Consider the following 25,696-nt stretch of genomic DNA (forward strand, 5'->3'; position numbering starts at 1 on the left):
AATTTGATGAAAAATTAATTTCAATCCGTGAAAATACCCTTCCTGTGTATATTTTCTCATATTAGACGTTCTTTTTTCTAAGTTTGCCAGATTGGATTTATATAAAGGTCAAAATTTCAAGATGGCGGTTTTATGATGAGCAATCACATCAAAACTTTTTCTAAAGCTTATAATCAATATAATCAATGTCAATTGGTTCAGTGGAATCTAGTTTTCAACGAAAAGAAAGGTAAGGATTTTATTCTGGATTTATCCAATTTATACATCTCGTCATCTGTCATCTGTCTGGACAGCATGGGATTTCCTAGACCTAGGGGTGCATGTCACTAAAGTCTATTCACGATAAGTGTGCACTCTTTTTTCATTTACCTATAACTTTTGAAGGAATTCTTCAATCTTTATAAATTTGGTATCATTGGAAAGATATTAGTGAGTGGATCAATTTGAAATAAAAAAATCTTTAAACAAATTCTAAAAATGAAGATGAAAATGAAGAAGAAAAAAATGAAGATCTTGTAGAAAGGAGCTATAGCTATCATTTTCACTGAAGTGAATCTTTGATTATCGAACATCATCACTGTGAAAAAATTTCTCAAAAATAATCATTCAGTCAAAAGATATCAAGCAAAGTTATAAGCTGATTGACGTCTAAAAACGCTGTTTTCTGCTGTTTTCTGCTGTTTTTTGGGGTCAATCACTTATTAACTTTGTATCATAACTTTATATTGAATAAATATTTTAGTGAATTTTTTTCACAGTGATGATCTCCTAAGATCAAAGAATCTCTCCAGTGAAAATGAAAGTTATAGCACTTCTCTACAAGATCTTCATTTTTTTCTTCTTCATTTTCATCTTCGTTTTTAGGATTTTTTTAAAGACTTTTTTATTTCAAATTGTTCCACTTACTAATATCTTTCCAATGATACCAAACTTATAAAGATTGAAGAATTCCTTCAAAAGTTATAGATAAAAGAAAAAAGAGTGCACACTTATCGTGAACAGACTTTAGTCCGACAGTAAAATAGTCTGAATCTATAAAATAAATTTACAATTTAGTAGTCTTTTTTTCCGACGTTGCTTTTGTCCGAAAACGAAAGATTTTAGAGTGCTGAATGTTGAATAAGGGTTTTTCACTGAGATAATATTAGTAAAGCAAAAGAAAAAACATTGAAGGAAGAAGACAAGAGTCATATATGGAAAGTGAGAGGTAGTCCTAGGACTAAACTCTATTTAAAGAAATTTACGACGGAAACAACATGATTGTAAGAAGAGTGGGTTAGATACCAAGGTGCGTAACTGTAAAACAGAATTGACAAACGAATGGAATGATAAGATCTATAACTATAAATTGTAAAGATGTAAGATTGTTTCATAGAGGTCAATAGACCTGAGAAATACACTTCTATAAATAAATAAATAAATAAATATTAATAAAAGTTTATTTTGGCAGCATTTTAACATAATTAGAAATAAAGTATAAAGGACCAATCAAATTTGCGTAAAGATAATTTATAGCAAAAATAATGCACCGCCTTTAAGGGTCCCTTTTTCTTTTGCATGTTCAGAATTATGCTGTAAAGGGTTGTAAATCACAAACTTCAATTCCAACCCCCCCAAAAAAAAAGTAAAAACAGCTAAATCCAATTTCTTGACTTTTGAAAGCCTAATCCTAATAAGCTTCCCAAAATTCAAGAGAATTCGGGTTTAGGTAGGTATAGGGGCCCAACCTCAAAGTCGGAACTTTGGATTTTTATAAGCATGTGGTTGCTTATAAAAGATGTGTCTCCTCTTCGGCGATTCATATTTCGTTTTATCATGGTTGTATATGTTGTTTTTTTTACCCGTTGTCGGACAAAATTGTTGTCGGAATACTGACGCATTCGTCAAATCCAACATCGGACATTTCTACTGTCGGACTAGAAAGTGTTGGACTACTGACGACCTCCCTTTCCTAGCGCTAGGCTAGGGCAAAAGTTTTCACCAAAATTCGAAATTTCCAAGAGAGGAGAGAAGAAAATGTATGAATTTCCAAGGCAATTGAAATAAAAATGGCAAAAAAGAGTGGAATTTCCTGACACATTTAGCGAAATCACATGGATTTTCATCAGAATTTCCGACCACCACTGAAAAAAATATATAGACCATGGCCAGGTACCTCAAAACGTTTCACTTTTTTTCAAAATGTCGGTGAATAAACTTTTGATATCTTTCTTGGTCAATTTGAAGGTGCTGATTCGGAATTTGAATGTTACCAAGCTTGAAAACCAGCAGTTTTTACGTAATTTGCGATTTTTTGCGTTTTTAGGCAAAACTGTAAGCCCCTGAAAATACATGATTTTGGGGGGGTCCTCAAAATCAAAAAAGACCTTTACCACGTGATAGAGCTCTTCAAACTGAGCAAAAAAATGTATTATATCAAAGTCTCAACTTTTCTTAATCAAAAGTTATGGGCGTTTTTGTGGTAAAAAAATGCTATAATTTTGCATAAATTATGCAGATTGTGGGGAAATTCCCTGTTTTCAATCAATTTTTGACCATAAAATTACGCAAAAACTGCGGGTTTTCAAGCTTGGTAACATTCAAATTCCGAATCAGCACCCTCAAATTGACAAAGAAAGATATCAAAAGTTTATTCACCGACATTTTGAATTTTTTATTTATTTTTGAAACAATAACAATCCACTGTATCCAACAGTACCAGACAATTTCAAAAAATACAAGAAAAAACATAACCCGAAGATCAGCATCCTTCTTAGTTTTTAAATAAAAAACAACAAGAAAGTATTCATAATGCGGAATATTTCGATGACTCTATCTCATCATTTTCAACCATAAACTAAATACATTTCAAAAATCTACTTTTATTCTAAAAATCTGTACAGCAGTAAAATGATAATTAAAAACGTTAATGAGTTATAAAATGTACAAGGGAAATAAAATTGATATAAGCTAAAAAATGACTGAATGAAAAGAACAAAAGAGTGCCAATTGCCAGGGGCCTATCCAAACAATTGAAGTTCTTTTGAAGCTTTCAACCCGTCATTAATCTTTGGCCTTAGTTTTTTAATGTAAAATGCTTCCAAAAAGGCCAATTGCGACCAATTATCATTCGAATCTAAGATTTTGCAATTATTCAAAACAGCGTTCAAAATGTGTTCTTTATGGTTAATCCCTTGTGATTCTCCAAACAATTGTGCGAGATTATACATGTCAGTCAAATCGTGAAAACTACTACAGTTATTTAAATGATGATTCATGGGTTGGTCCACTCGTTTCCCATGTTCAATCATGCGGGTTTTGAAACAACGGTCGGTCTTTCCAACATACCTTTCACCGCAACCAGGGCAAACAATTTCGTAAATAATCTTAGCTTTGTGTTCTGTTAAAACTTTGTCTTTAGTTGGGCAGAACATGGCTAACTTTTTTGATTGATAGCGCGTAATAAATTTTACATCGGGTTTAACGTATCTTCCCAATTTACGAATAAGTGATTTAACTAAGCGTTCACCATCGAGACCAAGATAAGGAACGTTAACGAAGATTTTGGTGATATCATCGTCACTATTCTCATCATCAGTTACGAGAGGGAGATTTAATTTCTCTGTTTGACGTTTAATTATACAGTTACTAATATGTGATGGGTAGCCATTCCAAGAAAGGTACTGTCTAACAATTTTGATTTGTTGTTTGAAGAGTGATTGATTCGAACAAATTTTATGAGCACGATTAATCAAAGATTTAACCCAAGAAATTTTGAAGTTCCATGGGGTTTGACTAGAAAAATCACTGTATTGGCCTGTGTGAGTAGGTTTGTAATATATATCAGTTGTTGTACCATCAATTTTTATGTCTAGGAAGTGGACATCTTCATTATCAAAAGTGTCTACTGTAAACTGTAGGTTGTTATTGAAAGAATTGAATTTATTGAGAACAAAAGGTATGTTTTCAGGCTTCATAAGCATCAAGGTATCATCAACAAATCTCATGTAATGTTTGACAAAATCGTTTTTGATAAGATCATCAATCACATCTTTTTCGAATTCGGTCATGATAACTAATATAGCTAATATAGCTAATATTATCATGACCGAATTCGAAAAAGATGTGATTGATGATCTTATCAAAAACGATTTTGTCAAACATTACATGAGATTTGTTGATGATACCTTGATGCTTATGAAGCCTGAAAACATACCTTTTGTTCTCAATAAATTCAATTCTTTCAATAACAACCTACAGTTTACAGTAGACACTTTTGATAATGAAGATGTCCACTTCCTAGACATAAAAATTGATGGTACAACAACTGATATATATTACAAACCTACTCACACAGGCCAATACAGTGATTTTTCTAGTCAAACCCCATGGAACTTCAAAATTTCTTGGGTTAAATCTTTGATTAATCGTGCTCATAAAATTTGTTCGAATCAATCACTCTTCAAACAACAAATCAAAATTGTTAGACAGTACCTTTCTTGGAATGGCTACCCATCACATATTAGTAACTGTATAATTAAACGTCAAACAGAGAAATTAAATCTCCCTCTCGTAACTGATGATGAGAATAGTGACGATGATATCACCAAAATCTTCGTTAACGTTCCTTATCTTGGTCTCGATGGTGAACGCTTAGTTAAATCACTTATTCGTAAATTGGGAAGATACGTTAAACCCGATGTAAAATTTATTACGCGCTATCAATCAAAAAAGTTAGCCATGTTCTGCCCAACTAAAGACAAAGTTTTAACAGAACACAAAGCTAAGATTATTTACGAAATTGTTTGCCCTGGTTGCGGTGAAAGGTATGTTGGAAAGACCGACCGTTGTTTCAAAACCCGCATGATTGAACATGGGAAACGAGTGGACCAACCCATGAATCATCATTTAAATAACTGTAGTAGTTTTCACGATTTGACTGACATGTATAATCTCGCACAATTGTTTGGAGAATCACAAGGGATTAACCATAAAGAACACATTTTGAAGGCTGTTTTGAATAATTGCAAAATCTTAGATTCGAATGATAATTGGTCGCAATTGGCCTTTTTGGAAGAATTTTACATTAAAAAACTAAGGCCAAAGATTAATGACGGGTTGAAAGCTTCAAAAGAACTTCAATTGTTTGGATAGGCCCCTGGCAATTGACACTCTTTTGTTCTTTTCATTCAGTCATTTTTTAGCTTATATCAATTTTATTTCCCTTGTACATTTTATAACTCATTAACGTTTTTAATTATCATTTTACTGCTGTACAGATTTTTAGAATAAAAGTAGATTTTTGAAATGTATTTAGTTTATGGTTGAAAATGATGAGATAGAGTCATCGAAATATTCCGCATTATGAATACTTTCTTGTTGTTTTTTATTTAAAAACTAAGAAGGATGCTGAACAATCCACTGGCCACGGCCTAATATCTCTCCAAGGCTAGAAAAAATTAAAAAATGTACGTTGTCTGACGGGGCTAACGAAAAATTTCTGGCCCATAATGATGGCCCATACCAGACGTTACTAATCGTTAAAATTGATTAGCTATCGATTAAAATCGATAGCTAATCAATGATTAATAATCGATTGATTAAATATTGATTAAAAATGATAATCGATAAATAATCGCTTCATCACATCATAGCTCACGTGTTTTTACCACCACCTCACTTCAACACATATATATCTACACTTCAGTTTTGGACTGCTGTATATTTTTTGATAAAGAATGATTTAGCCAAATCTCATTTAGCCAAATATCGTGAGATCGGGTAACTTGCATCAGTGGAGGCTAAAACATGCATAGCCACAACACAAGTGTTACGCGTAAGCCAAATCGCGTATTACGAACAACCTCTAAATTGCCGAGTACAGGAGAAAAAAAATTAAAATTCAAAATGGCGGCCAAGCCCACGCTGATAACTATCAAAAATCTTCGTTTTTCAATCAGCTATTGCAGCTCAATAAATCAATGAAATAATTTGAAATAAAAAGTAAACAAACCTTGAACCTTTCATGAATCCAAATAAATAAAAGTATTCATCTAAAGTGAAGATTACATTTCAAAATAAAACGATTTCCAAACCAACCTAAAATCAGTGTCTGCCAACTAAAAACTTCTCTGCGGGGTCACTGGCAAGGAGTTACGACTTCAGACTTTAGATTCCAATTCTTGTATAGGCTGCAACTACACTGCCAAATGATCTGTATTGCAAATACTGCCAATTGGGTCCATAAGCAGCCCTGGCAATTCAATTTTTTTTGCCTCGGCAAATGGCTAAATTTGCAGTTTGCCTCGGCAGAATAGGATTCTGCCTCGGCATTTTTCCCAATTTAAAGGGAGGTCAGGGAACGTTACACTGTTACATTGCAGTTCATTGTTTCGGCAGTTATCATTTTTAGTAAAAGTCTTTTGAAAAATTTGCCTCAGCATTTTTTTTGCCGACGCAAACACACTATAATCCAATTTACGCCAGCTTTTGCCTCGGCATTTGCCGTATGCCGACGCCAATTGCCAGGACTGATAAATTAAGAAAATGAAATTATCATCTAGCACAGGGGTTTTTGTTTTTAAAAACAAACTTCAAAATAAAATTGTTAATGAACTTGTTACTTAAAATATCACTTACTTACATATTTTTTTTATGATATAACACCCCTTTCTTAAATAAATGGCCTCTTTAAGTCTTATGTTTGCCGCAAGAAGGGAGAAAAATTTAGTTTGAACCCCGTTTTTTTCTCTCTTTTTCTAGCTATTTCCCATGTGTTAGTGTAGAAAAAAATTTAATCCGGGGAAATGAAGCGTTTTCATTGGTCTAAAATCACGGATGGTTACGTAACCAGAATTTTTATCCAGGGAAATGCCGTGGCGGCAATGTTTTGCTTTAGTGAGATTGACCATTTTGTTGTTTTGATTTGAGCGGGCGAAATTTCTGTACAAACTAAAATATGGCTTTGTTGGAATACCGGTTGAAACACTTGTATAGCCCTCAAATGACTGACCAATCTAAGCAGCAAAATTCCAAATAAATGAATCACGCAGCTCCGCTCGCAGCTCTACTCTACCATTTTTGTTTTGATTTAATTTTGTATTTTAATTGCATGTTAGCCTCCACTGATGCAAATTACCCGACTTCACGGTATCATTCAAGCAAGAACCTGATAACAGTAGGTCATAATTTTCTTACAGGCACAGTAAATCTCCCCTAAAGGCCCTTGAAAATTTACCATCTGAACTGAGGAAAAAAGTCATCCCCTGAAAAATTCTTGTTGTGCACTACTGTTTGAAAAGTCAAAAACTAAATTTTCCTGATACAGCCCCCCTATTTCAACTTTGTCTTGTTACCCAAATTAGCCACTACAGACAGTTAGTCACACTAGCGTCCTGCCAAAATGCGTATCAAAGATTAATGTTACGAAAGCGCTATATCGTTTACCTGACTCTCAAGCCAAAAGAATGATTAATGAAAAAATAACCTGGCGCTTTTTAATGAAATTAACATTCTCAAAAACTATGAGAAATTGCCTAAAATTTGAGCCATAGATGAAAAAAATTGAGCCAAGCCAACCTTGAGAACTAATTTGAAGATCAACTTCTTAAGAAAAAGATCTACGGGGGAGATGGAACCCACCTAGATCCGCGCACTACCGGATAGGCTATTTCCCAGAAATTTTGCTGGACCTCAAACACTGGCCCATTTACATGTGCGGAATTGTTTTTACTTTAGTGTATAAACAAGGCCTTAAAAATCGAAGCGCTGTCTCGGGAATTGAATGACAAAGTTTGCATAGTGGGCAGCACCCCTCCAACCCCCACCTGAATAAAGTCACCCCCACCTGCATAGGGTAACCCCCACCTGAAAAATGCTACCGACCCAATCCCCACCTTCTTGGACCACCCCCACCTAAATTCTGAAAAGTTTCCAACCCCCACCTGAAAAAGGTTTTTGACTGTTTTAACAATTTTGAGGGTAAGCAAGGTTAATCACTTGAAAATAATTTCTATGCTTTTTGCTCCGGCCTAGGAGCCTTTAATTCTCTCTTCCGACAAGAAGGGTCGTCAAGACATTTTTTGTTTGTTTATCTAATCCGATAATCTATTCCGATTTAATAAAAACGGATTATCTGGATTTCGATAATATTGCGAAAGTATTTAGAAAAAGATGGCTGCCGAAAGTGGGCTTAGCTGCAAATCTCAGTGAAAGATAGTGATCATTTTTATCATTATTCATGATGTTTTGGACATGATTTATGAGAATTCTGATGCATACTGGTCTATAACAATGTGGAAAGACTTTGGAGAAATTTTTGCCATGAATTAAATCTTGCATATGGCTAACTTCTCTAGTTTTATGGACGCCACAAAACAACCACAAAACCATAAAACTCTGTGAAACTTTCAAACACACATCCATTGGAATTCGAAAGACAATACTAAAATTACAACATTACAGTGCAAATTTGAAAACGATCTGAGTAGTTTTTGTGGTGTTATGTGTATGGCTGAAAATGATCCTGTTTTGTATTCATCATTTTTGACTGGGCGACCGTTCCTTTTGATTTTTCAAACCCGACACAGATATTTTACAAACATATCACTATGAGAATTCAATAAAGGATACTAAAACACAATTCCTGCGTGAATTTGAACAAGATTGGAAAAAAATTCACAGTATTATGGCTGAAAATGATCGTTTTTGGACTTTGTCGTAATTTCATCGCGGCTGGCGACCGTTCCTTTTGATTTTTCAAACCCGACACAGATATTTTACAAACATATCACTATGAGAATTCAATAACGGATACTAAAACACAATTCCTGTGTAAATTTGAACAAGATTGGAGAAATTTTCACAGTATTATGGCTGAAAAATGATCGTTTTTTGGACTTTGTCGTAATTTCATCGCGGCTGGGACCGTTCCTTTTGATTTTTCAAACCCAGCACAGATTTTATACAAACATATTACTATGAGAATTCAATAAAGGATACTAAAACAAAATTCCTGTGTAAATTTGAACAAGATTGGAGAAATCTTCACAGTGTTATGGCTGAAAATGATCGTTTTTGGACTTTATCGTAATTTCATTGCGGCTGGCGACCGTTCCTTTAATTTTTCAAACCCGACACAGATTTTTTACAAACATATCACTATGAGAATTCAGTAAAGGATACTAAAACACAATTCCTGTGTAAATTTGAACAAGATCGGAGAAATTTTCACAGTGTTATAACTGAAAATGATATTTTTTGGATTTTGTCGTAATTTCATTGGCTGGGGCGACCGTTCCTTTTGAAGATTTTTCAAACCCAAAACAGGTTTTTTCCAAATATACCACTATTTATTACATACACACTATTGTACCATTTTATTTGGTTTATCCTACTCTCCCCCAAGTATTATCCCAACAGAAAAAATAATGCTTAGCTAAAAGCCCGTGGCCTCTAATTTAGGCTATTTTTCTCCCCGAAATTTTATCTGGACAATCAAATCAAGAACTTGGAAATATTGACTTCCAAATGTTTATCTCATTTAGCTCCAATTTTGAGCTTTTTAGTCGAGGATGAGTGGGTGGGGAGTGGGGTTGGTTCTTTAGGCAAGAAAGTGCATGTGTAATCACTTAGAAGAGCTAAACTCCCAGCTGGTTTATTTATTCGTTAAGATTATTTCTCATACTCGCTCTGCAATAGAATTATTACTTTGCTTTCTGATCTGTTCTGATTAGCAGTTTGTGGGCAACGTTGTAACACAACTAACTCAACAAGCTCATCTTTCACATCTTTTAATCTCTTAAGCCGGAGCTTCCAGCGCAGCTGGTTTATTATACTTCATACATCTTTTGTTATAATTATTAGACTTGGGAAGAAATAGATTTTTACTGTCAATGTATATGTTTATGATGAGCAGGGTTGAAAGAAAGTTTTTGAGTCAAAATAAGAAAACTAGTAAATAAACTCTCCAACCCCCCTAAAGTTAGGGGGGGTTCCCACTATGGTTTGGTTGGTTGATTTTGGCTGGCTGCATGTTTTATTTTGTTTCAAACTTTCAAGTTTTAATTTTTAATTGTCTTGCGAACTTGATTCATGTAACTCTCATCCTTGTTGTTGCAAATACATCTTGTAGATGACTGATGTTGTTTTTTCTGAAAGCTCTATTTCCTAGTGTGACTAACTGACAGAATGAATTTCCTTTTCAGTATCTGCCATTGATGTGATTTTTGGACCTACCCCGGTGGGGTGGAGGTCCTATAAATGAACCTGTGTTCGTTCGTCTGTTACCAACTTTTCTAGGGATTGAATCATAGGAATTTTTTGATTTTTGGTACAAAGGTGCAAAATGGTAGTGGCCAAAATGTAACGGAGCCCGATTTTCGAAAAAAAAATTTTTTGGGCAAATTTGGGCCAAAAAACGGCTAGAAAACGGGTTTTTGGAAAAATTGGATCATGTGTGTTTAGACAGGAAATTTTGGTTGCTTGGCATGTTTTTATAGAAAAACTGGCCGCTTGTTAATTTTTCGATTTTTTTCCAACCCCCCCGGACCTTATTAGGACCCCCCCCCGTTTATTAATTTTTGAAAAAATTCCCAGCTACCAAAGGAAAGTTCCTTGTTTTACTCTAAAAAGCCTCAATCTAGTCTATTTTGACCCTTTTTAGGGTTTTTTTAAGGTCCATTTTCCAACCCCCCTCCCGTTTATTTAATTTGAAAATTTTTTCCAACCCCCCCCCCCCGTTTATTTGGCACTTAAGAGTATGGTTTTAGTCCTGAGCCTGGCCAGAAAGGTCAGACTCTTTATCAGACCCCGATGAGCATGGGCAGCATGGACAAAAACACAGAACACTCGACAAAGGGGCATGGTGAATGACTATAGACACTGTTTTATTCTGCAGAATACTCGTGAGTCACCATGAAGGGTTCATTGACCTTTATATACCCTGGACAAAGTTTCTCAACCCCAGCAAAGCTAAATTTTTGAAAGTGGTACCCTAATGGTAGCACTACTCAATAGCGCTGTAAATGCAACTGAGAGTGCTAGATCTACTTTTCCTGAAAAACTTTTGATGATGTAGCACTGTCGTAACATAACAGCTTCTTTGTGGGTACGACTTTAAAAGAACCACTCCTTTTTCATTGGAAAGAAGATGGATAGATAAACTTAAATTTTGATGGGTCATTTATTAATTTCGCATAGCGAAAGTATTACGATAGCCTTTCGCGGTGTCATCGGAAAAAAAATTAGAAAACGAAAGTGTTTGATACTGTGGACGAACTCACTGATTTTAATTTACAAATTACACGCTCGTATAACCACGGACGATTTTCGCGGGTTTTCTTTGGATTACGTCATATATCTTTGTGTTTTTAGCTCCACAGTTTTGATTTTTTCTTTATTTTCTTATAAGCATATACTTTATAAGAATCAAATCAATAACTCTTGATAGACGGTAATATACTTTTCGGTAATTAGTTCTTACAACAAAGTAAACAAGGGATGGCGCACAATATGAGCTTGCTTATTTTTCTTATAAGCATATACTTTATAAGAATCAAATCAATAACTCTCGATAGACGGTGATATACCTTTCGGTAATTAGCTCTTTCAAAGTAAACAAGCAATGGCACACAACATCAGCATTTTTATTTTTCTTATAAGCATTTACTTTATAAGAATCAAATCAATAACTCTCGATAGACGGTAATATACCTTTCGGTAATTAGTTCTTACAAAGTAAACAAGAGATGGCGCACAATATGAGCATATTCATTTTTCTTATAAGCATATACTTTATAAGAATCAAATCAACAACTCTTGATAGACTGTGCTATACCTTTCGGTAATTAGTTCTTACAAAGTAAACAAGCGATGGCACACAATATGAGCACTTTTTTTTTCTTATAAGCATTTACTTTATAAGAATCAAATCAATAACTCTCGATAGACGGTAATATACCTTTCGGTAATTAGTTCTTACAAAGTAAACAAGAGATGGCGCACAATATGAGCATATTCATTTTTCTTATAAGCATATACTTTATAAGAATCAAATCAACAACTCTTTATAGACGGCGATATACCTTTCGGTAATTAGTTCTTACAAAGGGCTACAAAGTAAACAAGGGATGGTGCACAATATGAGCATATTAATTTTTCTTATAAGCATTTACTTTATAAGAATCAAATGAATAACTTTTGATAGACGGTGATATTACCTTTGTTTATTAGTTCTTAAAGATTAAACAACAATTGTTCTTAAATTGTTTCATCAAGGCTCGATGTAAAGTAGATTTCAAATTGGCTTCAATCTCTACTTCTTGTTTTTCCTATGTAGTTTAAATTCTAGGCGAAATTTTCGACTTCAAGTCGTCTTGTTTAATTTGTTTCATTCAGGTTCATTAGATCAAAAGTTATATACTCAATTGAATAAAAAAGTCACTTTCAGAAAGTGCTCGAAAACGTTTAAAATCAACCTATCAAATTTTCCAATTAAAATTCTTAAATGGGTACTAAAATACCACTTCTCTAAATTAGGGTCCCCCAGCATGCAAAAATTCTTGAAAATCCTCTTAGTACACATATATTTCTGAGATTTTAGTACCAACCCCAATACCTACGTATTTTTATTGTTCTAAGACTTTTTATTTTCAGGATAAAAGAAGAATGATTAGAACTGTTACAGATGCAGGTAGAAAACAGCCAAAGAAAATTGAGCTTTGATATACCACTCAATAAACACCCAGATGATAATTTCAAATTTCAATCAAAAAATGACCAGATTTTTCTTTGGATATCACAATGGAATGACAAACAGGTGAGGTTACAAATTCATTATTTTAAGCCTGAGAATCAGTTTCCTGAATCATATTTTTTAGATATATATTTGTCTGGTGATTACTTCGCCAAATGTCTGATCATAGTGAGGTTTGATTCTTATAAAATTTCTGTATTAGGTTGGTTTGAAAATTAGAAAGTTATCATACATTACATTTGGCAATAATCTGGCTCTCTTCAAATCTGTGAAACAGAAAGAAGTGACAGCTAAATTCTGGCTAAATCTTTTGTTAAAATATTTGGAATTTTCTTCTGTATTATGAGTGTACTACTTAATTTGAACATTTGGTAAGAAGAGTTTCCTAGCTTTGATTTTTGTATTATTTTTATTTCAGATTTGTGATGGGATTTCAGAATTGATGAAAAGTTGTTCTTATCATTCAAAAGTTACTTTAAGTACTGTAAGTTATTTTATAATACTGTAGAAGTGTAAATGCTGGAACAATTATCAGTATATGATTGCAGCGTTGTTTGATTGCAATATTTAATTTATCCAATCCCCCATGATTTAAAGTATCATCCATACCATAGACTTATTTTTGGACCTACCGGGAGGTCCTTTAATTTGACCGTTGTCCGTTCGTCTGTTACAAGCTTTTCTCGGGATTGGCTCATTAGTTTTTTTTAATTTTTTGCACAATGATACAAAATAGCAATGCCTGAAAAGTGACGGAGCCCGATTTTTGAAAAAAAATTTTGGGGGGCAAATTTGGGCCAAAAACTACCTAAAAATAAGGTCTTTTGGACTTTGTGCAAAATTGCTTCATTAATTTTTCCTGATTTTTGGCAGAAAGATAGAGTGCAAGGTACCCTAAAATGTGGCTGAAGTAATTTTTCTCGGAAAATTTTTTTTCGTCGTCAAATACGGATTTTCGCAAATTTGGGCCAAAAACTACCTAAAAATAAGGTTTTTTTGGACTTTGTGCAAAATTGCTTCATTAGTTTTTTCCTGATTTTGGCAGAAAGATAGAGTGCAAGGTACCCTAAAATATGGCTGAAGTAATTTTTCTCGGAAAATTTTTTTTCGTCGTAAAATACGGATTTTCGTTTTTTGGGGAAATTCCCTTTTACCATTTTCCTGTTAGCAGCTTTTCTCTGGATTGGCTCATTAGTTTTTTTTAATTTTTTGCACAATGATACAAAATAGCAATGCCTAAAAAGTGACGGAGCCCGATTTTCGAAAAAAAATTTTTGGGGGCAAATTTGGGCCAAAAACTACCTAAAAATTAGGTTTTTTGGACTTTGTGCAAAATTGCTTCATTAGTTTTTCCTGATTTTTGGCAGAAAGATAGAGTGCAAGGAACCCTAAAATGTGGCTGAAGTAATTTTTCTCGGAAATTTTTTTTCGTCGTAAAATACGGATTTTCGTTTTTTGGGGAAATTCCCTTTTACCAATTTCCTGTTAGCAGCTTTTCTCGGGATTGGCTCATTAGTTTTTTTTAATTTTTTTGCACAATGATACTAAATAGCAATGCCTAAAAAGTGACGGAGCCTGATTTTTGAAAAACAATTTGGGGGGGGGCAAATTTGGGCAAAAACTACCTAAAAATAAGGTTTTTTGGACTTTGTGCAAAATTGCTTTGTTAGTTTTTCCTGATTTTTGGCAGAAAGATAGAATGCAAGGTACCCTAAAATGTGGCTGAAGTAATTTTTCTCGGAAAATTTTTTTCGTCGTTAAATACGGATTTTCGCAAGTTTGGCCCAAAAACTACCTACAAATAAGTTTTTTTTGGACTTGGTGCAAAATTGCTTCATTAGTTTTTCCTGATTTTTGGCAGAAAGATGGAGAGCAAGGTTCTCTAAAAAGTGACTGAAGCAGTTTTTTTACGGGAAATTTTTTTTGGCCGTAAAAATCGGTTTTTCTTATTTGGGGAAATTCCCTTATGTAATTTTTAGGAAAAATGAGCGTTTCTGGCGATTGGATCGATATTTTTTCTGATTTTTTGTACTTTGAATATGGTAATATTTAAAATCTGATGAAGTCCGATTTTCAAAAAATAATTTTTTGGCGCAAATTTGGGCCAAAATGTGCCTAAAAATGGGGTTTTCTGGACTTGTGTGAAATTGCTTCTTTAGTTTTTTCAAATTTTTTTAGACAAAGATAAAAGGCAAGTATCTCTAAAACATAACTCAAGCTGTTTTTCCGGAAGTAATTTTTTGGCTGTAAAAATCGGATTTTCTTATTTGGGGAAACTCACTTTTGTCATATTTAGGGAAAATGAGCATTTCTCGAGATTGGCTTGGTGTTTTTTTCTTATTTTTTGCATAGTGCTATAAAATGGTAATATTTAATTTCTGATGGAGCTTGATTTTCGAAAAAATAATTTTTTGAGCAAATTTGGGCAGAAAAGTGCCTAACATGGGTTTTTTGGACATTTTTGACTAATTTGAGCTGTGATGTTCATGGTAATCTATTCAAGCTGCTCATTACACTTTCTTACTCTCTTGCTATTTGTCCTATTTTTATCTGATTTTGATCACCAGGTAGGTCCGTTCAGCATGTTGCTTGTTACTCTTATTTTTACTTTTTAGGTATTAGAACCATTGGTCCATGGAGATTTCATTTACCATAAGTTTGATGCCAACTGTTCTGGGAGTTTTGCCTATCCATCCACTTTCATTACAAGGGAGGTTAAAGGAAGGCTTTACAAAGACGTAAACAAAACCAGAAAGGTTCATTCTTAATGTTATGTATATCATCTGTTAAGCGTAGTATTGTAGTGGTTACCGTTCTAGACTTTTGTCCATGAGGTACAGGCTTGATTCCCACTTGGTGCTGCGATTCAACAGGGCCAACCTTATGTCATGCAAGGGAAATCAGCTACCGAAACTCTAATAAAAATATATGGGAATGTCCTGGGATAAGGGCCATGCTAACCACACTGGCAGGATAACTTCTATCAATCTATTATTATTATAAGTTTTTGAAATAGTAATAAACTACTAAAGTTTACCCTTAAAAGTTGTAATTAGAATGTTCAATGTTGCAATTTTGAAATGGGTTGAAAATACACAATCAAATTTTCAAATTGAATCACCAACAACTAAATCAATATTGTTCTCTTTTGATACAGAGACAAAAAGCAACTGTTTGTCAAATAAGAAGCACACACATCACATCTCAGGTTTGAATTGTAATAACTCTGGACATGTCATTTTTCCAATTCTGAAATTTGGTTTTGAAGCCTTAAAGTTAAAATTTATGTTGAAAGCTCAGTTATGTAGAACGTTTAGACAATCTTACAATTGTAATAGTCAAGCGAGCTATCTAGGAACATAAAAATTACAGACAGGTAAAAAAAACATTGGAAGAAGCAGTGGCTTAAGCCGAGGAACGCCTTAGTCCACTCTGTCATCACTTAGCCTTTAACAGACGATTGATTCTGTATTGATTTGTAGCCTTTATCAGATGATTGATTCTGCATTGATTTGTGCAAGTCAAATGAATAACCAATAGATTTATCATATCATTTCCCTATAATATTCAGGATGATATTCAGAGATGGTCAGCAAACTCCATACTACCAAACGTTAAAACTAAAACAAACGCAAAAGCTGCTGAAGAAGTTTCTACAACTAGCCTGCCTGAGATAAATAAACCTTTCAAGTCATGCTTATCTATCGATCTTTACCCTGGCTTTACACTCAATAAGTCCTCAAAAATCAACCATGCTTTTCCAGAAATCACTATTAATGAATCAAAAACAATATCTGGTGCTAGATCAAATAAGGCGTTTTTATTTCAAAGTCCATCACATAGTACTTTCTCAGAAAGGAGGAGCAGACCTCAACAGATGTTGCATCAGAAAAGTAAATCAGCGCCACACATCAATTTTTTCCGATCAAACATTACCAATGTTGACCATAAAGAAGCTTCGCAGGTTGTTGAGGATCAAGTATTCAAATCTTTGTCAGCTGGATTACAAATTGAACGAAGACACTTGCAAAAGATTTCTCCCAAAGATTTATCACCAAGGTTTTTGTTCTTTTCATTTGCTTGATTAGGACTCTAAATGTGTTTTTTCTTGAATTGGTCTACAAATTTTGATCAATGCAAAAATAACAACAAGTTTAATGCAATCTGAAACTGTCCCAATTGATATTTTTTTGGCTTTTTCAGTTTTTAACTGATTTTTTAAATCATAAGCTTTTCCATTTTCTTGTTAGAGTGAACAAAAGTCACTCAGATGGATTCCTTCCAAAACTTGAAGATGTACAAGTTTCTTTAAAAGTAAGTGACTTTGAAATTTTTTCTTAGATATGTAATTTCAGTTTTGAATTGCTCGCTTTGCTTTACAAAGGGATTTTATTTGAAACAGTTGTAAGGAAGAATCACTTGGAGCAGAATTATTTCTTAACAAATGTTTTTTTTTCATTATTCTAACTAATTTTGACCCATTTTTGGACCTACCTTGAGGTTAGATTTTTGAAAGAAAAAAAATTTTCTTACCGGAAATATGCTGCAAAAACCGGGGTTTTGGCATTTTTTCGAGATTTCATCGTTATTTTTTTTCTCGATTTTTTGTAGATAGATGTGAATTAGCAATGTCTAAAACATAACCTAGTCCAATTTTAGAGGAAAACTTTTTCCCGGTCGAAAATCGCCGTTTTTTGCGATTTTCATTGGGTCTTTTTCTTGATAAATAATTCTTGCTTTTTTTTATACACAAGCATTATTGATAACGATACCCACGATTAAGCATGATTCAATTGTCATACCAGAAAAACGGTTTTCCTTGAATCTCTCGAGCTGTAGTCGACATTTTTTCATGAAATTTTGCACACTGTTGCAAAATGGCAATGCCTAAAATGTGACAGAGCCCAATTTTCAAAAATGCCAGTAGTATCCAGGAAAAACTGGTTCTTTGGCAGTTTCTCGTGATTTCATCATTTTTCTGATATTATTTATCATTTGTTAAGGCCGGCGCAAATGAATCCAACATCTGATCCAACATTATTGTTGGATCAAATGTTGGGTTCATTTGTGCAAGTCATAAAATTGCAACTTTTTAAGAAAATTGTTGGAAATCATGCTGGATGAAGTTTGATCGCTATCAAACTTTTCATCCAACATTTTTTATGAGATTAACGTCACTTTTATGTTGGTTTCAATGTTGGATGCATTTACGTAATCATGTTGGATGAAAATGTTTGACGTTTTTGCGCAAATGACTTTTCATGCAACTTTTCGAATTTTTCCACGTGTCTTTTCGTCCAACATTTTGTCCAACAATGAATTGGAAATGTTGGATTGAATGTTGGATTCATTTGCGCCGGCCTTTACCTTCATTTTCTTTTTCCCTAGGCTACCATTCATTTTATTGAAGTGACCTTGGTTAAAAATTGTTTGATAAACGCCCTCTTCTTTTAAATGCCCCGCCCCCCTGAGCGAACGCCCCTCTTGAGAAACAAAAAATCTAATTAACCTATATATATAAATTTACATAGATTAATTAATTAGATTTTTTTTTCAGTCTTACAAAAGTTATGATGAGCAGCTATCATGTCTATTCTCTTGGTTTTCCACATGGACTGGTATGTTAGATTTTTTCAATTTCAATAATTCTCAAACATTATGCGAATTAGAATTGTCTTATGATTAAAGAGGTTCTTATTTTTTTCCAATTCCATTGATAATTATTTTTTCAAATTTTGATGAAAATCTCATTAAAAATTGTTTTGTCTAAGAAAAAGATTTTCAAATCTCGTAACTGCTCGTAATAGTATGTTGATTTTATATATATCCTTTCTTTTAGAATGGCAAAAAGAATTGTTTTTGGGGAACCTGCTCAAGTTGTTAAATTCGCCGCAATTATACTTCCTCTATGCCTCCATCATGGTATATTTTTGTCAAAATTCTGAAAATGAATTACAAAGAAGCTCATAGATTGGCTTATAAAAAACATATGCAATATTAAACAGATATTCGACAAGTAAAATGGGATATGCTGTATATCCGATACAAAGCCCTAAAATCGAATCTCTTAGGTAGAAATTTCCCGTTGTCACCTTGAAAATAGTGGTAAAGATACTGGAATGTTTATAATTTTCACCCTGAACATCGTCCAAAATAAGCAAAAGTCGACCCTGCCAGATAGACATTTTGAAAATTAGTTTATTTAGGACCCTGGCCAGCGGCACTTCACCGTACCTAATTTTGCCTAAGTACCTCCCCCAGAGAGATACTCGCTATCAGATATTTAAAAATATCCGACAGTGTGTTTTGCTTAGATGTCGTTGGTTATTCTATTATGTTATAACTAATAACACTTAATCAGTCGAAACCGGAATTTCGCCTTTCCAATAAGACTTCTCGAAATTTTCAAACGTGAAGAAGTGTGCCTTGAAGGAAAAACTAATGTTTATCTTGTGTGCGTAGAAATTCTTTACTTTGATTTCAGATATCACTTTACAGAGATTTTATATCATTGCTGCCACAAAAAATATCTTTTAAAATACTAAGCTATTTACATCCAAAAAACTTAAAACAATGTGCAAAGGTATTTATTTCATTAGAATTTTAATTAAAAAATGAAATAAGTAATTTCTAAAAGGTCCAAAAATATAACTGTCGATATGTTGAAATAGTTATTTTTTGAAATATCTTTATCATTATAATTATATGTACAATCAACAATTTTCTATTATATATTGTTGTATAAATTATCAGAACTGTCAAAGTGACAGTTTATTATCCACAGCAAAACGAATTTTCAGGGCGGGTCTGTAAAACACACGAACATATTCCAGTCCGCAGAGGAAAATATGTTCCCACATTTTGTCTTTTTGATTTTAATATTTCTAGGTTTGTGAAAAATGGAAACTTTTTTGCGAACATGATACCATTTGGAAGCCGATATGTGTCCGAAAGAACATCAGTAGAGGTTCATTTCTTAATTTCTTCTATTTATCACAACCTTGATCATACTTTGTTTTTTTTCAATTTTTAGTAGAATAAAACTTAACGTGGACTCAAAAAATTTGGACCAAACTAAATTAGGGAGAGGAACTCGAGAGAGAGAATAAAAGGCACCAATATTTGCTAATAAACGACAGTCTCTTAATGACCAAATTGAGACAACAACTTTTTAAAAATGAAATCACCTAGACATAAATGTAACAATACAATGGCCACTGATGGGAATTCTAATTTTCAGCTTTTTTAATTCTTTTGACCGATCTTACTTGCATACTGTAGCATTTTTTTGGAAAATTGTTAAAAATTACCAATCTATCGAAATCTGATTATATTTACACAAAAAATGCTTTTTGAAGTATTTTCATTATTTACTCGTTTAATAAATAACTCAAGTTAAAAGCTTTTCTTTCAATATATTGTACATTTATTTTGGTATTCATTTTTACGTGTTTATTCATACTTTTTGAAAAGTGAATTTTGACTTCAAAAGCTTATAACTTGAGAAATATATGCCTGTGAAACTAGAATTGATGTGAATTATGAAAATACACCTCTTTTAAAGCTATCGAAGTTTCAAAGTATATTGAGAAGTTTTATGCGTACAAAGTGGTGAAGAACAATTGGTTAGATGGAAAATTCAAAATCAAAGATCTTTCTAGCCCATCTGGAAGGTATGTTTTATGATTAAATTCTTATTTTGCACTCACTTATCTTTACTTATTCAATAGTAGTACGGAATTTGCGCTCCATTTTTATTATTTCGGCCTTTTACAACAGTCTGGTGCGAGAGGCCATCCCTACGTGGCTCAAAATTCTTATGACGAAAAACTGTTTGCTGAATTCTCTCCAATGACTTCAACAACGGATTAGAACGCCAGGGAAATCCTTGCACAGTTTTCTGTGTTTGTATTTTAATTGGTTTAGAAATCTCAAGAACGATGTTTCAGAGATGAAAAGGTGAACATGTGTGGGTGTTATCATAAAGGAAAAAAGGCAGAGCCAGAGGGCTTATCTTGTTGGGTACCAGTGAAATTCTAAATTAACTGGGCACCTTTATTATTTTGATCTGTTTGTGAGACCATGAACATATAAACGACTGGACATCCATCTCCTTTGTTTTTTTAAAGATAACACTGCTAGCTTCGTTGCCGCCTTGTTAAAAGCATAAAATGAAACAATAAATTTTGATGATATACCTTTTGTGAATACCTTGCTAACAACGTCAAAACTTCGACAAAAGTTTCTGTTGTTCTACCCTTCTCAAGTCTTTTATCTATATCATAAACAAAGATAACAGAGGCAAAATCATCGTCAGCTTGTCAAAACTCCGACTAATATTTCTAAATTTTGACTTAAAAGTGTCGAATAATTTTAGAGAGTGTCACATTCTATTTTTTTCAAGTCATAAAAAAAATTATTGGAGTGACAAAAGGGATTCAAAAGTGTACATGCAGTTGAAATTCTGCATTTCAGAGTTAAAAAATGTTGATAAAATATATTGCAAACTTGTGAAAAAATTCGAGAATAATTTTTTTGTGAATTAGGAGTAATGTTCAAGCTCTATCAATCCTTTCAGCTAAAAAATTCAAAGAAATAAAATTATGACGGAATATTGTCGGATTTTTCATACCAATTTGGAAATACAGGCGGCAACGAAGCTCGCTTCAAAGAGAAAATAAAAGATAAATGTCCAGTCGTTTATATGTTCATGGTGAGACGAATGTTTTTTTTGCTTGTATAAACCATTGACATATTAAACGAAAAAACATTTTCCTCTTTTCAACAATCAAAAGATCGTTCTTCATTGAAGAATCTTTCAGTGGATATGTAACGTTCTTAGTTGCGAAATGTTTCTCAATTTCTCAATTTAGTTCATTCATACTATCACAGCTTGTTTAAAAACTTCTTACCGGGTCACTAAATGAATCAGCTCGAAGAAAACAGAACATATTTTCGCGTTTTTCGACGCATTTATATCGTCAACTAATGTTCAGTTGCAACTACACTGCACTATGCAGCTTTGATCCCACGAGTCCAGATTTTCGCGCCAAAACCAGATTCCTCGTGGTTTTTCCCCTTTTTTGCATCATAATCGCTGCCATTATGCAAGGTGATCTCTCCTAAACTTCCATATATATCGATGTCGATTGTACCTGTTCCAAGTGTTTCTCCTTCACCATCTTTTAATTCATAGTGTAGACTAGACTTTAACTCTTGATCTAAACTTGGTACAAAGGTGAAGAGCAGTGTGCTGAATGTGTCTGGAGCTGGAGAATACCTGTTAGAGTTAGTGGGTTGGATATTACTGCGCGCTGTTCCGTCAATATTTTTTGCGAAGTCGGTAATTACTAACTTTTTATAGGTTGTTCTTAACTGCAATGCAAATAGTTTATGTTGTTGATTGTTATATTGAATTTCAAAGAAGGTGCCATGAGACACAATAACTTTGAATGTGAGTTTAACTTCTATTTTCCAACTGGTTGTCCCTGCTTGGTAAGAACCAATGACTTTTGGATTTTCGGTGCATTTGTATTCTGTAGATGAACAAAAATTGTTATTTAAAAAGAAGCTAAACAAGTAAATTTTTAATGTTTTGATTGGTTTTAACTTCTAAAATTATCGAATCTTGTCCAAAATTTACATAAGAAATAAAATATAGAACAAGTCATATAAATGATGAACAATACGAAAAATGGAGTTTTTTTAAATTGTATTTTTTTTTTACCTGGGATGGAAATTAATGTTTGGCAATGTTGACCGGTGTAGGTAGACGGGCAGTGACAAGTGTACGAATCGGTGACGTAATTTGGAACGCATACACCCAAATTACAAATGCTGTCGTTCGATGAACATTGGTTCTGAAAACGTGATGAGAAGATTTTACGAATTAATTTGATCACAAACACAATTCATTTCAGTTGAGTTTTGACACTTTTTCCATGAGTGAATATTTTCTCCATTTTCAAAGATTTTTTTTTTTTTGGGATCTGGTGACGAGTTTCTCACTATTGCTAAATTAGGACTTGCAATAATTGAAAACTACCGAAGCTAAGTTAAACTATTAAAGTCGAATGAGTGACAAAATAAGGAGTGTTTGAAAATAAATCTTTATCCTACCCAAACTTCATAATAGTCCACAGTTGTGTTTTGGTCCATATGTGTTCGATCGATTGGACCATCAAGAAGTGTGCACGTGGGTGGAGTTTTGGAACGGAAGAATAAAAAACTCCAGCAATCGTTTTCCTGATAACAAAATGTGCCGCACTTTCTGAAAATTATAAAAAAAAATTTTTTCAACCGTTACGTCAGTTCACGCCAATGGAGTTGCTACATTTTTCTTTTGACCAATAGCGTGGAAGCTTTGCTCGAAAAAGTGCGATCGAAACGCGCGCAAGTGGAGACCGGCCTTAACAATCCCCCCTATCCGTACGAGTACAAATTTTGAGAAATTCTTTTATTTATATTGGTATTGCTTTATCAGCATAGAGGCGCGCCTCCTTTCTATATCATAACAAAGAATATCTTTAAACTCTTTAACTTCCTTTTTTTAAAACTTTTTTTTTCTTTTTTCTCGTGTTCGAAGTTTGTTAAAAATCTTGAAAATGTAAAACTCTTACTTTGTAGTTGCGTTTGTAATCTCTTGATTAATACTTTGATAATTGTTTGCTGTCGATGCTGGCATCAAGTTAGGATATTTCTTGAACATTGTTTTCTTAACAATATATTGAGTGGTACCAACTGTTGTGTTTGAGACACTCGTCTTGATTGCTCCATACACGGTATATTGTTGTAGGCTTAAGAAAATAATGATACTTTGAATATACATTACCAAATTAATTGCATAGCCATCCATCTTGTAAAGTTTCGCTTCTCTTTTCTTTAGTCCTAGACTATCACATTATATATCGAATAATTTGAATAAATTTTTTTTTTTACATTTTCGTAATATCTTTTTTGTATACCTGAATCAAGCTTGATATCAATGACTAATCAATGCATGTATTGATTAATATTTTTAGTTCTATTGATTAATATTTTACTTTTTTCTCTTTTTTCTATTTTTTTATTCTAATTAATTTTAATGCCTCTCACTCATGAATAGATAAATTTTGAAAGTTGGTGCAATGTGTATACACGTTTTTTCATATAAGAACATCCAAAATTTTTGAAGCTTTCCGATATTCTTAACTTTTTAGTTTTAAGCCTAAAAATATCTTTTTAACATGTTCTTATTTTTACCATTCTGTGAGTAATTTTCGTTGATTTTCCTAAGAAATAGGTCTGCAAAGCCTTAAAATGCTCTCAACTGGCTCTTAAAAATATTTTCACAATCGAAGTCTTACGTTTTATATAGTTTGTTCTTATAAAAAAAGTGTCTGTGGTACACTTCGCACAACGTGTGCTCTATCTAAATTGAGTTTACATCTTGGACTGTTCTAGACCCAATATCTGCGGAAATTTCAAAAATTGTGTTCTTTAGACAGGTAATTCCTGTGTATTAGTAAGCCTTCTTGGGTGGAGTGACTTCCCATCCCGACTAAGCCTATAGCTATAACTTTATTATTCTTATTATTGTAAACCAACTTGAGTTGCTACATAATCTATACTTTTTAATTTTAGTTGAGTTTGAATCTTGAAGGTCTGTGTAAATTTGTGTATGTACAGTATTTCTAGAATACTTAAGGCAACCTGGAAAATTCAAGGGTCGGACTTGGCATACTTATTCCTTGGGTGAATACATATGGGGTTTCATTTTGAAAAAAAGTTTACTGTGGGGAGTGTTATTCATCACTTTGTGAAAAGTTGAAAAAGAGAGAGCCCTTTTCAGGGCACACGTTCGTCTAACAGGAAATACCCGAATAAATAGTCAGTATATGGCCTATTTTCCAATCCAGTTTTCCAGTGCAACAGACTTCAAATTATTCCATGGGAATTGTTTTTCACCCCTTTCGTTTAAGATTCCTTAAATAGATCGAGCCACTGCACTCTTGTAATATTCCTTTATTTTCAAAAGGGTTGGAAACCATTTCAAGTATCAACAAATCTTTTTATTTCCAGAGAGCTGAAGTTCAAGTCTTGCAATTCTTCAAAGCAAGGATTTTTTTTACCTTAAAAAGATGTCACGGACCTTGATATACCCTGGACATAGCTATACCAGCCATCTTTGATCGGAATTCTTTTGAAAGTGGTACCGACAAAGAAGACAATTCAGTATTGAAAGCTGACGTCTAACAGCCCTGCTAATTTTTTTTTTCGTCAGCGGACGCAGACCTGATTTAGCGACCGAAGGCCTGAATTAACGGCCGAAGACCTGAATTAACGGCCGAAGACCTGAATTAACGACCGCAGACCTGAATTAACGACCGAAGACCTGAATTAACGGCCGAAGACCTGAATTAACGGCCGAAGACCTGATTTAGCAAGTCACCGGCCGAAGACCTGATAGATAAGTTAGGTTCAGTTAAACTACAATCAGGGACAAAATATTTGGCACAAAAGGGAAATTCACCGGGGTGTTTTGAAACCACAATCGATTTGTAAGTGCTCTAAAGTAGGTTCGAAGGGTAGAGTTTTAACTCTGAGTTTTAACGCTAGACTTAAGACTTAGGACCTTAGGATCTGAGGATCCAAAAGTTCAAAAATGGTCTAGTAGGGCTTGAAATATAGCCTAGAAACCCATAAATCCCTCCCAGATCGAAATACTTGATGAAATCAAGTTGAAGGCCTAAAAATTGACATTCTCGCTTGAACTTCAATTTTCGAAAAATTGTAAATTAGCCAAAAGTGCCAATATATTATGACCCTGATTGTAGCTTGAACCACTCGGCAAGGCATCAGTTGCGATGGTCCAGTGGTTAGTGCAGTGGTATCGAAAACGGAAGCTGGGTAGTTCGAGACAAGTTATTGGCATTAATTTCATTCTTTTTGGTTTAAAATCTTTTAGCTTAATTAGTTTTCAAT

At 33.6% G+C, this 25,696-nt stretch overlaps 4 protein-coding genes across 5 annotated transcripts; 2 read left to right on the plus strand and 2 right to left on the minus strand.

Moving 5' to 3' along the window:
• The first annotated feature begins 102 nt into the window (after positions 1-102).
• On the plus strand, positions 103-25,073 carry LOC136801605 (uncharacterized). 2 transcript variants are annotated; one of them, XM_067058245.1, is made up of 13 exons: positions 103-229; positions 12,634-12,796; positions 13,152-13,217; positions 15,349-15,489; positions 15,891-15,941; positions 16,305-16,792; positions 16,984-17,047; positions 18,291-18,351; positions 18,573-18,655; positions 19,218-19,316; positions 19,622-19,700; positions 20,298-20,406; positions 24,996-25,073. In XM_067058245.1, the coding sequence occupies exons 2-13, from the start codon at positions 12,665-12,667 to the stop codon at positions 25,033-25,035; spliced, it is 1,413 nt and encodes a 470-aa protein (XP_066914346.1). In that variant the 5' UTR covers positions 103-229; positions 12,634-12,664; the 3' UTR covers positions 25,036-25,073. The 2 variants fall into 2 exon arrangements, with proteins under 2 accessions (XP_066914346.1, XP_066914347.1); XM_067058246.1 differs by lacking the exon at positions 24,996-25,073 and adding an exon at positions 20,660-20,772.
• On the minus strand, positions 3,000-4,049 carry LOC136801786 (uncharacterized). Its single transcript, XM_067058452.1, has one exon. It carries the CDS (start codon positions 4,047-4,049, stop codon positions 3,000-3,002), a length of 1,050 nt encoding a protein of 349 aa, XP_066914553.1.
• LOC136801787 (uncharacterized) lies at positions 4,084-5,133 on the plus strand. The gene has a single exon (XM_067058453.1). The coding sequence runs from the start codon at positions 4,084-4,086 to the stop codon at positions 5,131-5,133; it is 1,050 nt and encodes a 349-aa protein (XP_066914554.1).
• Positions 21,654-23,625, minus strand: LOC136801606 (uncharacterized). The gene is made up of 4 exons (XM_067058247.1): positions 23,353-23,625; positions 22,853-23,003; positions 22,461-22,593; positions 21,654-22,269 (listed from the first exon to the last, which is right to left on the minus strand). Exons 1-4 carry the CDS (start codon positions 23,586-23,588, stop codon positions 21,746-21,748), a joined length of 1,044 nt encoding a protein of 347 aa, XP_066914348.1. The 5' UTR covers positions 23,589-23,625; the 3' UTR covers positions 21,654-21,745.
• Positions 25,074-25,696: the final 623 nt, after the last annotated feature.

This window comes from Clytia hemisphaerica, unplaced genomic scaffold (assembly GCF_902728285.1).
Source record: "Clytia hemisphaerica strain Z4C2 unplaced genomic scaffold, Clytia hemisphaerica genome assembly, whole genome shotgun sequence".
Taxonomy (NCBI): domain Eukaryota; kingdom Metazoa; phylum Cnidaria; class Hydrozoa; order Leptothecata; family Clytiidae; genus Clytia; species Clytia hemisphaerica.

Bases quoted from the DNA above. Each gene is read 5' to 3' on its own strand.
- LOC136801786 (XM_067058452.1), bottom strand. From the start codon at position 4,049: ATGACCGAATTCGAAAAAGATGTGATTGATGATCTTATCAAAAACGAT.
- LOC136801787 (XM_067058453.1), top strand. From the start codon at position 4,084: ATGACCGAATTCGAAAAAGATGTGATTGATGATCTTATCAAAAACGAT.
- LOC136801605 (XM_067058245.1), top strand. From the start codon at position 12,665: ATGCAGGTAGAAAACAGCCAAAGAAAATTGAGCTTTGATATACCACTC. The intron at 16,793-16,983 runs GTTTTTGTTCTT...TTTTCTTGTTAG, and splicing joins CCCAAAGATTTATCACCAAG to AGTGAACAAAAGTCACTCAG. The intron at 20,407-24,995 runs GTATGTTTTATG...TTTTTTCGTCAG, and splicing joins CTTTCTAGCCCATCTGGAAG to CGGACGCAGACCTGATTTAG.
- LOC136801606 (XM_067058247.1), bottom strand. From the start codon at position 23,588: ATGGATGGCTATGCAATTAATTTGGTAATGTATATTCAAAGTATCATT. The intron at 22,594-22,852 runs GTAGGATAAAGA...TCACGTTTTCAG, and splicing joins TGGACTATTATGAAGTTTGG to AACCAATGTTCATCGAACGA. The intron at 22,270-22,460 runs GTAAAAAAAAAA...GTTCATCTACAG, and splicing joins AACATTAATTTCCATCCCAG to AATACAAATGCACCGAAAAT.